At 38.4% G+C, this 13,553-nt stretch overlaps 1 protein-coding gene across 2 annotated transcripts in view; it reads right to left on the bottom strand.

Annotated features, from left to right (window-relative positions):
* Positions 1–1,318: 1,318 nt before the first annotated feature.
* The window catches only part of LOC107791435 (aladin), a 35,718-nt gene continuing 23,483 nt past the window's right edge, over positions 1,319–13,553 (bottom strand). For both annotated transcript variants that reach the window (XM_075243758.1, XM_075243759.1), the window contains exons 12-15: positions 2,299–2,436; positions 2,026–2,113; positions 1,760–1,827; positions 1,319–1,593 (exon numbers count right to left, since the gene is read on the bottom strand). In XM_075243758.1, the coding sequence (XP_075099859.1) occupies positions 1,765–1,827; positions 2,026–2,113; positions 2,299–2,436 (289 nt within the window). In that variant the 3' untranslated portion in view covers positions 1,319–1,593; positions 1,760–1,764. The remainder of the gene's footprint in view (positions 1,594–1,759; positions 1,828–2,025; positions 2,114–2,298; positions 2,437–13,553) is intronic.

Here is a 13,553-nt window from a genome sequence, read left to right as displayed (position 1 = left end):
TCTGTGTCAAAACTATGTCCTACCTCTTAAAATATCGTTTTTCCATGTATATATACCAAGTAGGGTCGGGCCCAAACAATTATACCTTCTTCTACGCGAAAAAGGATAATTTTTCAGGTCTGGACGCTCACGGTCGCGGTTCGGGCGCGATATTTTACCAGTGCACTGCCTCAGTCCGCGTCCAGGTCCTCGGTCGCGATTTAAACTGCATTTTTCACCCTGTTATGTTTGGAATTTGGAAAAACGTAAAACATGAAAGTAGTATTCATTTGAGTTAGCTTTCCAACCATAAATTATATATCCCAAATGGAGTTCGGAGCAAAAGGTCACGTCTATTTTACTAGACAGTGCGCAATATGCCTACTCGAGTCTTCGTTTGTTCTTAACTATCAAATTTAACCCTCGAACACGATCCCGACTTAATTACTTGGGCTTTTACTCAGACTTCAAAGCTCCAAATCACTAGAATTCATTCCATAACATCTATATAGCTCGAAATCACTCCTACAAGACATAAAACACACCATTAGTGCAAAACACTAGCGATTAAAGCTCAAACTCAATTAAAGTGCAATAAATTAGAGTGTAATAAGCGACTAAAATACATAATTATAGCCTATCATCATGTGCCAAGTCGTTCCCCTTTACTGTTGTAGTGTAGGTGGTGATGTGCTCCTGTGGATCCATAGTCCCATCGTATTTTGGTATATCTGGCATCTTAAACCTTTTTGGGATCAACTCAGGTGTCGCACATATACTTTTTTGAATCTAGACCCTTTAACACCGGCTACGCGCCCGGTATCTGACCCATTCGAGCATGAACTCCTTTGCATTTTGATCCACCCATTTGTTCATTTCTCTCATGAACCTCATGAGCTAGGTTTTCAAACGATTTTCAAGTTATTGTTACTAGATCCACTACTGGTCCCTCCGGCTTCGTCGAAACCTGCCTTATCCTGAGTTTTGTTTTCACTTCTTTGATTTGTTTGATTTGAAGGACCGCTGGGAGGAACCGGAACCCTTCCATTGGCATAATTGGAAGCACTTCATAACACTTGTTTCAATTTCTTCATCACGCGATTTTGCCTTGAGAGATGATCCCATAATCGTTTTTGCTGTTCTCTGAAGATTTTTACTATTTCAACAACATGCTCATCCTACTTTAGGTACAATTCTATAAAAGGTACGAAATCTCATGATTTGCTAATTAATCAATCTCTCACTGATATGTGCCGAAATTTCCGCCGTGATATATGATTTTGAAGGTAAACACTTCGAAAAAGGAAACTACATCTCTTAGCACATCCAATTCCACAGCTATACGAAATCCTCCAAACATAGGTATATAAAGTAGGAACTTCTCTGTGGAAACATAAAGTCATGACGCATACTTAAAACCTAAACTTCTGTTTGGTGAAGGTAAAGATTTAATTGTCAAATACTCTGCCCTGCAATCTCCTAAGGAGTTGAAGATAATACATCTTGAATTATGAAATCGGATTCTTCAATCTAGCATTTCTAGCTCTGCATTATCGAAATCCTGGATGAAACTGTTTTCCTCGCGTCACAGTTGATAGTAAAATTTTGTTGTATCTGCATAATTCATGTAAAATAATTACATGGCTGAATTAATCAGTGGTTCAAACTTACAATTCTTTCTTTTTACTACCTAGAATTTCCCATCACAGATGGCACTCCCTCTGCAAAATTATACATCCAGATGACAATTTTACATTGGAAAAATTCTGATGTTACATACCTTGACTATGGAAGAACATAAGAGCGGAATATAAGGGGATAGGTGCAGCAAAATCCACTGCTCCAACACTGCACAAAATCCTAATTTAGTTTACAAACCAAAACTTCTGTAAGCTAATGAAGCAAACTGAATCTCCTTTAGAATCATCTGGTTATGGCGTTGAGGAGATCTATAGCAATTACAGTGGTGGAAGGACCACAATGACACTATTGAATATTAAACAAAGAGCAGTATTATAACGAACTCAAGAGTGTGTGGGAACTAACCACAGAAAGCAATGGTCCCTGCTTAAACTTGTCATGAAATGAAAAAGCTATTGGCTTGGGGTCATCTCCAGGACCCCTAACGAACCCACTGGATTTTGTATAAAAATAAAAGTTGTTAGAAACATTAAGGATAAAATTAAGTACATACACAATCCAGTAAAACGTGAAGAGATTTATCTCCATCAGAACCACCACATATGTGAAACCAATAACTAATTAATAGTACAAATTTTAATAGACAAGCATGCATAAACAGAGATAATTCCAACTTACACCAAAGACGCTGAAATCAGTGGACTACTTCTAACATCAAATATTGCTATAAGACCCCTGTACAAGTCATCCCCATCTCGATAAGATAAGGCTAGACGCTCTCCTGAAGCATCCCATGCCATCTTATCAATTCCGTGACTGCATAAAGGAGAAAACTTCAGCGACAAATCATGCATTAGATATAAAAATGGGCATCCTCCTTTTCACATATACAGTCAGTTTCTCCAAGTAGTCCAAAGAGAAAATATACTCAGACTCACGTAAATTAGGTCTATTGGAACCAGCTTTTGCTTCGATAACCAAAGCATCTTACTCTCAATTCATAAGCCAGCGATAAAATTTTCATTTCCATCCTTTCTATTTATATAAAGTTTAATCATTTTTTAGCCTTACACTTCAACTGAAATGAAAACAATATGAAAAAATCGCTTGGAGAGGGAAAAGGGCAAACTGATACAATGTAGAATATCAAAGCAAAGAAGGAAAGAGAATATAAAAGTTGAGACATGCAGGATAGAGAGTCACCCATAAGGCCTAAACTCCCTTGTGATTAAGTCCTTCATGCTTTAGGAGTTGAAGCTCAAAAACAGAGTATACAACTAGCTGCAATTCTTTTCTGCCAAGTTGGACATGCAAATAATTCAATTAGAATATAGAAGAATGAATATTTTTTGATGCTTTATATTTTGGATAAGTTTTTTTTTTGAGAAAGTTTATATAAAGGTGGGAGTGGCCTCCGTGGAGGACAAGATGCAAGAAACGAGGCTGAGATGGTACGATCATGTGAAGAGGAGATGCATAAATGCCCTGATGAGAGGTGTGAGAGACTGACTATGGTGGGGCTAAAAAGTATTGGGGAGAGCATGGCGCGCTTCAGCTTACTAAGGACATGACCCTTCATAGGAGGGTGTGGAGGTCGAGAATTAGGGTAGAAGGTTAGTAGGTAGTCGTGCGTGTCTCCTTTTCACCAACATAGCTTTAGTACTATTCTTGTATTTTCGTTTATCCTTATTTGCAATTTTTCGTTCACTATATGTTGCTTTTTTCTCTTCGGGTATTATCTTCTTCTCTTGTTGCTACTACTTATTGTCTATGCTTCTTTTCATCTTTACTTGTTTTGCAAAAACTATCAAACAAACACAACTGGATCAGAAATTGGAATAGATTTTGGCCGAAAACTTTTTCATTCATTTTTTCCAATAAATGCCATTACTTGAGAAAGAATTGGGCCTCCAAATTTTAAAATATTCAAAGCGAACCAACAAAAGAAATTGCCTCACATAAGCTCTCTAACGGCTTGAACATCAAATATTAAGTAAATTCGTGCACCAAATTAAGAAGCTTCAGTTATACAACACTTATATTTCAATACTATCAGACACTATCACCCTACTATGAGGATTGAGGATCGGGGGCCACAATTGAGGACGACAACATTCCAGAGAATTAGCAACACCATAAAGGAGGCTCTTAAATGCTGTTTTGAAGAGGAAGTTGGACAAGCTGTGAGGAGTTCTTCAGAGAACATAAGAGGAAACAAACACCAATTTTACCATTCTTTTTCTTTTTCCCTTTTTGAAGAACCAATTTAATCATAATAAGCTCAAAATAATTCATTCAAAACCAAATCGACACTCACAAAAAAGAAAAAATAAACAGTACAGAAGTGTTTTCCAGTCCAAACGAGTGCTTTGTTCCATATCTCCATTTCCTTTAAGTTTCTTTTTCCTTTTTTGAAGAACAAATTTAATCATAATATGCTCAAAATAATTCATTCAAAACCAAATCCAGACACTCACAAACAAAGAAGAATTAAAACAATACAAGGGGGATTTTCAGTCCAAACAAGTGCTATATTCCATATCTCCATTTCCTTTCTTAGTTAATAAGGAACTGGAAGAACTGTGTGGGACTCTTATTGGAGATGGAAAAAAAAAAAAGAGAATTCAACTTGGTTAGATGGAAGTCTGATGGTTCCAATCAAAGATGGGGGATTAGGCATCAGAAAACAATCTATTTTTTAAGCAAGTTGTTTTGGGAAAATGGTTATCGAGATTTGCGCGCAAAGAAGATGCTCTATGGGGACAAATATTACAATGAAATATCGTTGTAATCAATATGGATAGTTTTCAAACGAGGTTAGAAACCATATGGAACTAGCTCATGAAAAGGAAGTATGAAAGAGAGAATGAGTTTCTCAAGATTCATTGGGTTTTCGACAACAAATATGAACCAAATACGATTTTTGTTTGATGTATGGAGTAACACCACCTCAAGGATGAATACCTTCAGATGAACATATGGAGACCATGTTTTCTACAACAATGGAGGCTTATCGGGCTCATGAAGGTGCCAATGGATTTGGAGAATTGGGCCACGAATTTAAAATGCTTACACTAATTAGCCTTTAGTCCGATTGAGGCCCAAGAATTTCAAGAAATTGAAGAAGTCCAAGAATCCATTAAATATTAGGATTTCTTTTCCTTAAAGATTAAGATTCTTTAATTCTTGTTTTAGTAGGATTATATTTATAGTTCTAGTCAAACTAGGATTGTTAGTTGGTAGTCCATTTCTACTAGAATTCTTTTTCCTATTTCAGTTAGGACAGGTTTTCTTAGCCTTATTCTTATTCTAGTTTAATTAGGATTAGTTTTCCTTAATCTTATCCATTGTACTCATTGTAAGGCCTATTTAAAAGGCTTAATATCCTGAAAATAAACATTGGTGATTAGTTTTTCTAAGCTTTTGCTTCAAAAAAGTGATTTACTTTTTATTTCATTGTTCTTCACTTATTCAACGCTTCTTGCAATCTTGCGGGATTGAAGAATGTGTTGGTGAGGTTTCTTTTCATCTTACATACGTCTAACGTGAGCTTGAAGAACGCTTTCGCTAGTTTTGTGAAAAACTTTAGCAAGGTGCTTTTGTTTTTCTCCTTTTGTGCTTGAGAGGTGCAAAACCTTGAAAGTACATCAATTTGGTATCAGAGCATAGACTCTAGATTCGAATTCTTGAATTGCTATCTTGTTCATCATGTCACCAGACAAGAAAATTGAAAGTCCAGTATCCTCTTCAATTGATGAACAAATTCAGATTGAAAGATTAAGAACTACAGACCTAGAATGAGACAACGAAGAAATTAAAGTGCAGCTATATGACTTAAAGAAATCAGCGCAGAATCCATCTCAATTGATTGAAGGTTTAGCGATTCAAAATCAGCCATCAAATCTGCCACAACGCCTATAACCTCCACCACCACCAAGACACAACACACCAATGCTATGCGACGTCTTCCACTTCGAGATCCACCAATTCAACCGCGTAGAGTATGACATATTGAGCAAGCGGAATAAGCTATAGCTGACCAAGGCATGAAAGTACCGAGAAGCCATGATCACTATGATAAAAACTCATATTCGAAATACTCTGATAATCAAGGTAGTGAAGAGTATGACTCTGATGAAGTTCAGTATCAACATGATAGAAGGAGATTTCAGATAAGGACGCACAATAATAATCGAGAGAGGTATCAACGTGATGGTATTAAGCTTGAAATTTCAGAGTATGATGGCAAATCTCAAGGCGATGAATTCATTGATTGGCTTATAAATATTGAGTGTGTTTTTTATTATAAAGAATATTCTGATGAGAAGAAGGTCAAACTTGTTATAAAAGCTTAGAGGTTACGCATATGGTGGAAAACCTCAAAAGAAAGCGAGAGCTTGAAGGAAAAAACACGAACTCACACTTGGGAGAGAATGAAACGAGAATTGAGCAAACAGTTCTCGCAAGAGACATATGAAGAAGGTTCTTACTTGAAGTTTCATTCTTTTAGACAAGGAACTTTATCCGTGGATGAGTACACGAGAATTTGAATATCTTAGGCTCAAGAGTAACATTAAAGAAAAACCAGTCCGCTTAATTGCTCGATATTTGGCTGGATTAAATAAGCCTATTAAGAATGTAATATGATTGCAGCCCCATTGGACCTTTAAAGATGTTGTTAAATTAGCCAAGGTCGTAGAGACACAACAGAAGGAAGCCAAAGCCACATTTTCATCAACTACCATAAAAAAGCCGAACACTTTCAACCATGGGAGTGCTAGTTTGAGCTCTACAAAGCCATACCATCTACAACAAAACCAAGTGTCCAGAAAGTTGAAGGGAAGCCCATGACTTCAGAAGCTATTTTTAAAAAAGAGATGCCATAAATGTGGAGGACTTGAGCATATACAAGCTGATTGTCCTAACAAAAACGCATTCACCACCCTTGAAGGTGCAACTGATGAAGAAGATTTTCATGAAGAGCAACACGATGACAACTTGGAAGAAGTAGCTGAATATAGAGATGATGGAGAATACATTATGTACTAACGACTTTTGCATTCAGATTCTAGCAAGGCAGAACCATGGCTGCGACATAATATTTTCCATGCATGTACATCTAATGGAAGGTTTGTACCCTCATAATTTATCCGAGAAGTTGTACCAACGTAGTTTTTGAAGAAATGGTTACTAAATTGGGTTTGAGAGAGAGCCATTGCAGAAGTCATACCGCATGAGGTGGCTAGATGAAGGAAGGAATGTACAAGTTAATAAATGATGCCTTATTCTTCTCTATTGGCAAGAATTATCAAGATCCTAAGAAAGATGGATCTTGGCACATGTGTGTTGACAATCGTGCTATTAACAAGATCACCATTAAGTATAGATTTCCTATTCCTGGGCTTGATGATCATTTTGACCAATTACATGGGGCCAAGATATTTTCTAAAATTGATTTGAAGAGTGGCTATCACCAAATTCAAATGAAGGAGGGTGATGAATGGAAGACTGCATTCAAGACCAGCAAGGGATTGTGCGAATGGCTTGTTATGCCATTTGGGCTTTCTAACGCTCCTAGAACATTTATGAGACTCGTGATCTAAATATTTCAGCCATACATGGGAAAATTTGTCGTCGTTTATTTTGATGATATACTTATTTATAGCAAGGATGACCAACAAATTTGAAGCACATGAGAAAGATTTTTGAAGTTTTAAGAGAGCAAACCCTTTATGCCAACTTGAGGAAGTGCAAGTTCTTTTCTATTATATTGTCTCTAGTGAGGAAATTCATGTCGACTCGGAAAAGACTGAAGCTATTGCTAGTTGGCCCATCCAAAAAGCTTAACATAGATTCGCAGCTTTCATGGTATGGTTTCTTTTTATCGGTGTTTTATAAAATATTTTAGCTCTCTTATTGCTCTTTTCTTTTTGATAATGGTAACAATTATATAAATGGGTAAAAGTATTTACAAGAGATTGTGAAGGCCACAATCAGACCCCAAAGGGTCAGTGAGACTACCAAAGCATATTCTATTCGATTACATTTCTTCTAGCAAATCTAGTAAAGAGTATACATCCACCCTATAGCTCTCTTTGCACCAAAAATGAAATAACAAAAAGCAATTAAGCTTAATTTTCTGGTAAGACCTAGGTCTATCTTCAAAAACTCTGGCATTCCTTTCTTTCCATATGATCCACTAGATACAAGCAGGAACAATTTTCCACCATTTCTTCCATTTAATATTCGCCCCTCCATTGTTCCAGCTACTGAGAAGAGCTGCAGTGTTATTGGGCATTGTCCAAGATATACCAGCCAAATTAAGATAGAAGTGCCAAAGTTGAGTAATGACCGGACAGTGAATAAAGAGGTGGGAAACTGATTCCCCATCTTTGCCACAAAGACTGCACCTAGCTTGTAGCTGGATTCCGCTATTAAGGAGGTTATCCTGAGTTAGGACAGCTTCCCTTGCTACTGACCATGTGAAGCATTGAACTTTTGTAAGTGTCTTGACCCTCCAAATTTGTTTCCATGGCCATCCTTGCGCAGGATTAGGAGTATTGATAATGAAATGATAAGCAGATTTCACTGGAAAGGAACTTGATTTGTGACCCTTCCAGATCAAAGCATCTTCCTCTTCTGTAACACCTTGGAAAACTTCTAAGGTCTCCCAAAAATCTGCCACACTTTGCAACTCTCGGCCATTAAAATTCCTTCTGAAGACAATGTTCCACCCATGTAAGGATTTTGCATCTGCTACTGAAATTCTTTGATTCTCAGCAATGCTATACAAATATGGAAATTGGTCTTTCATAGAAGTGTGCCCAAACCATGTGTCACACCAGAAAAGTACTCTCCTACCATTTCAGCCTTGAAACTAGAGTGGCCAGCAATGAAGCACTATTGCCCCTTGATTGTTTTCCATACCCCCACTCCATGAGGGGATAACACTGGTTTGGTGCACCAATGTCCTTCATGGCCATACTTCTCTTGAATCACCCTTCTCCATAAAGTCGTTTCCTCCAGATTATACCTCCATAACCATTTTGCAAGGAGACTGTTATTCTGAGCCTTGAGATTTCTGATACCTAGGCCCTCTGCCTGCCTAGAGCACAAAAGAGTATCCCATTTGACTAAATGAATAGTCCTTTTCTCACTCTTTCCTTGCCAAATAAAATTCCTTCTCAGGGAATCAATCTTTTTCCTCACCTTACTTGGTATTGGGAATAAGGACATCACATAGGAAGGCAGTGCATCTAAGACACTATTCACCAGAGTCACCCTGCCTCCAAGTGACAAGTATTGACTCTTCCATCTTGAAAGTCTTTTTTCACTCCTTTTGAATCACCCCTTGCCATATATCTTGCGACTTGTTTTTGGAGCCTAGAGGGAGGCCTAGATATTTGGTAGGGAGGTTCTCTAGTCCACATTCCAAGATATTAGCCAGGTCCTGAATGTTTGGGACTTCATTAACCTGAAAAAGCTTACTCTTTCCCCAGTTCACATGCAAACCTGCCACAGCTTCGAAGGTTGTTAGAATAAGTCTGAGGTGCAACATCTCTTCTGGTTGAGTTCCCATGAAAATGATAAAGTCATCTGCATATAGGAGATGTGAGATCTCTAGGATGCAATTCCGTATGTTAGATACCTTGAAACCCTTGATCCAACCATTTGCCATTGCGGTGTTTAACATCTGATTCAGCCCCTCCATTGCCATCAAGAACAAAAAGGGAGATAGAGGATCCCCTTGCCTTAGCCCTCTTTGTGGAGAAAAAGCCTTGGGGTGAGCCATTTATCAGGATAGAGAACTTTACAGTGCTAAGACGGAAACGAATCCAGTTAATCCATTTAGATCCAAAACCCCTATCAGCCATTAGTCTTAGAAGGAAATTCCAGTTGACATGATCGTATGCCTTCTCTATATCCAGCTTGCATAGGACTCCTGGCACTTTGCTTTTGAGCCTAGAATCGACCACCTCATTTGCTATTAGAGAAGCATCCATGATTTGTCTTCCTTTTATGAAGGCCATTTGATGACCACCAATGAGTTTGTTGATGACACACTTCAACCTCTCGGTTAGCACTTTGGCTATAATGTTGTAAACACTTCCAATCAAACTAATTGGCCTGAAATCTTTAAGCTCTCGCTTCATTCTTTTTTGGGATGAGAGCCACATAAGATGCATTAAAACTCTTCTCGAAGAATTCCTTGGAGTAGAAATTGTTCAAAGTTGACATGACATCTTCCTCGACTGTTGGCCAGCATTTCTAGAAAAAAAACCATGGTGAAGCCATTGGGTCATGGTGCTTCGTCTGACGCAAAGGACTTAAGTCATTCCACCACTTCCTGTTCTTCAAACTCTCTTTGTAACCAAGTGTTCTCCTCCTCTGATAAGAAATTCCCCCTAACCAGATTGAAATTTGGCCGCCGTGATTCAGTTTCCGCGTACAGTTTCTAGTAGAAATCTATGATTTCTTTCCTGATTACTTCCAAGTTTGTGGAAGTCTGCCCTTGCACCTCCAGCTTATCAATGTGATTGTATCTCCTATGTGCATTAGCCATTATGTGGAAGAACTTTGTATTCTTGTCCCCTTGTTTCAGCCATAAGGATCTGGACCTTTGTCTCCATGCAGTCTCTTCATGCTTGGCTAACTCCTGAATCTCTAACATGAGGCCAACATTTTCCAATAACTCTCCTTCAGTGAGCCTTCTGCTTTCTTGAATCTAATCAAAGTTTGAGATGCTATTGAGGATTGTCTTCTTCCTTGCCTAAGAATACCATACTCCTCCTTATGCCACTCTTTCAACTTAGATTTGAGAAGCTTTAATTTGGAAGCTAACACAAAATCAGGCCTACCAACAATCTCAAAAAAATTCCACGAAGTCTACACTTTAGCAGGAAACTCTTGAACATCTAACCACCGGTCTTCAAATTTAAAATAGGATTTGTTGAATTCCCATTCCCCGCATTTCAAAGAGATTGGTGAGTGATCAGAAATAACTTTTGGAAGGAGACTTTGTCTGATAAAACTGAATTCTTTATCCCACTCCAAAAGAAGAGAAACATGTCTATTCTAGAAGTAGACTCAGATTTGTCACCTTGGCTCTAGGTGAATTGGCCCCCCAATAGAGGAGGATCAATCAATTCCAGCTCTTCCATAGTTTCTGAAAAGTCTGCCATTGCTCTACTGTATGAGGTCCTATTTTTCCTTTCGTCAGCAAATCTGGTGGTGTTGAAATCACCACATACCACCCAGTTTCTGTTACATAACCCTTTCATCGCACCCAACTCTAGCCAAAGTTCATTTCTTTCCACTCTCTTGCATGGAGCATACGCCCCACTCAAAGCCCAAAGGAAGTTGTCTATCACAGAGCTAAAGTTGCAAGTGATGGAGTATCTTCCCTTTTCAACTAAATCCCCCTTCCATTATCTCTTATCCCACATAATTAAGATCCGTCCTCTTGTACCCTCAGCTTCTAGTTTTATGTGATCAATCCACCTACTGCTGCCCAGTTGTTTTGCAATACCATCACAATCCCCCTCTACCTTCGTTTCTAGCAGTAAATATTTGCCCTCCACTCTTTAAAAGTCGATTTTATCTCCCCCCCCCCCCCCACATTAAGACCCCTAACATTCTGTGAGATTAGGTGTATCTTCATTATCTTTTGATGAGAAGTTGCCTCCCTCTGATCCTTGGGATTCCGTCATTGTATTTCACTCCAATCTTCAAGTTTTTCCTTTCATACGCTCCTTTTAGTTTTGGCGAAGCCCTTGTGCTTTTATTCTTTGATCGCACCATTGCCTTCATCTCCTTTTTCCTATTGTCTATCTTCAAAAATAAAGCCATAGCTTCCCATTCGCACCCTTCGAAGCTCACACCATATGTTTTGCTCATCTTCCCAATGTTTCTTTTGATCCACGCAGGAATATCTAGGGCACAGTTATGAGGGTGTTTCTCTTGTTGCTCTTATTACCGAGCATTTGAAGGTAAACTCATTTAAATGGACGGATGATGCCCAAAAGAGTTTTGAACGGATTAAGACAAAGATGACTCAAGCACATGTGCTTGTTTTGTGCAACTTTGATGTAATCTTTGAAGTTAAATGTGATGCTTCCGAAGTTGGGATTGGAGTTGTTCTTTGTCAAGAAGGTAGACTAATTGCTTATTTTAGCGAAAAGCGGAACGATGCAAAAGTTCAAGTATTCTACTTATGACAAGGAGTTCTACGCCATTGTTAGAGCTCTTTCTCATTGGAGTCGTTATCTTTTACCTTGAGAATTTGTGCTTTATTCTGAATACGAGGCCTTGAAGTATGTGAATAGCCAACAGAAGCTCAACATTAGGCATGCCAAGTGGAAAGAATTTTTGCAAGTTTTTCACTTTGTTATTAAACACAACGCTGGAAAGATCAATTAAGTAGCTGATGCATTAAGTCACAAGCCTTGTTTTGTTTCCGCCATGCAAAACACTTGCGGGTTTTGAACACATTAGGAATTATATGCAACAGATCCAGACTTCGGAGCTATCTAGGGTCAATACTGGGAGGGTTCTCAATGTATGTTTGTGCTTAGGGATGGCTATCTTTATCATGGTAGGCAGCTTTGTGTTCCACAAGGAAGTTTGCATGAATTTATAATCCGTGAGTCCCAAGAGGAAGGGTTAGCTGGCCACTTTGGGCAAACAAAAACTCTACGCCTAGTTCAAGAAAACTTCTAATGGCCTAAGATGATTCGGGATGTCAATAAGGTGATTGCAAAATGTGAAACTTATATAAAGGCAAAAATGCACAAAAGCAATTCGGGTCTTTACATTCCTCTGCCAATTCCTACTCAACCTTGGGAAGACATTACCATAGACTTTGTGTTGGGCCTTCCAAGGACTCAAAAAGGTAAGGATTCCATCTTCGTGGTTGTCGATCGATTTTCGAAGATGGCTCACTTTATTCCTTGCAATAAGACTTCAGATGCAACAAATATTGTTGATCTATTCTTTAATCATATTGTGAAATTGCATCGAATTCCCAAAACTATTGTTTCAGATAGGGATTCGAGGTTCCTAGGTCATTTTTAGAGGACTTAATGGGCTAAACTTGGTACTAAGCTATCACCTAGCACTTCTCATCATACCCAAATTGATGGGCAACCGAAGTTGTCAATGGAAGTTTATGTGCTTTGCTTCGTGGGTTTAAAAGAAAAATCTCAAAGAGTGGGAATCGTTGCTTCCTACTACTGGGTTTGCCTTCAACAACTCAACCAACCGCAATACAGGAAAGAGTCCATTCGAAGTTGTCTATAGTAAGAATCCTCTTAGACCACTTGATCTTTCCCCTCTTCTAGTTACTCATTCTTTTAGTGGAGATGTTGTTGATCGAGTCAAGCAACTCAAGAAACATGAGAAAGTTCGGGCACATATCGAGAAGCAAAATGCTAAATATAATGAAAAGGCTGATACACGTCGGAAACATGTGGTGTTCAAGGAAGGCAACTCGGTTTAGGTTCAATTGAGTAAAGAGAGATTTCTGAACCGCAAGTTTTCTAAATTACAGAAGCGAGTTGATGGACCTTAAAAGGTACTGCAAAAGATTGGTGATACTGCTTATCACTTGGAGCTTCCCAATGGCTTTGAAATATCACTTATCTTCAATGTAGCTGATCTTGCTCCCTAACATTCCGATGACTCGAGGACGAGTCCTTTTAAACCAGGGGGAGAATGATGAACATATAGAGACCACGTTTTTTACAACAATGGAGGCTTATTGGGCTCATGAAGGTGCCAATGGATATGGAAAATTGGGCCACGAATTTAAAATGCTTACACTAATTAGCCTTACTCCAATTAAGGCCCAAAAATTTCAAGAAATTGAAGAATCCAAGAATCCATTCCAAATTAGGATTCTTTTCCTTACAAGATTAGGATTTCTTAATTCTTGT

Source organism: Nicotiana tabacum, chromosome 22, assembly GCF_000715075.1.
Source record: "Nicotiana tabacum cultivar K326 chromosome 22, ASM71507v2, whole genome shotgun sequence".
Taxonomy (NCBI): domain Eukaryota; kingdom Viridiplantae; phylum Streptophyta; class Magnoliopsida; order Solanales; family Solanaceae; genus Nicotiana; species Nicotiana tabacum.
This window is presented reverse-complemented; position numbering and strand designations above follow the sequence as displayed.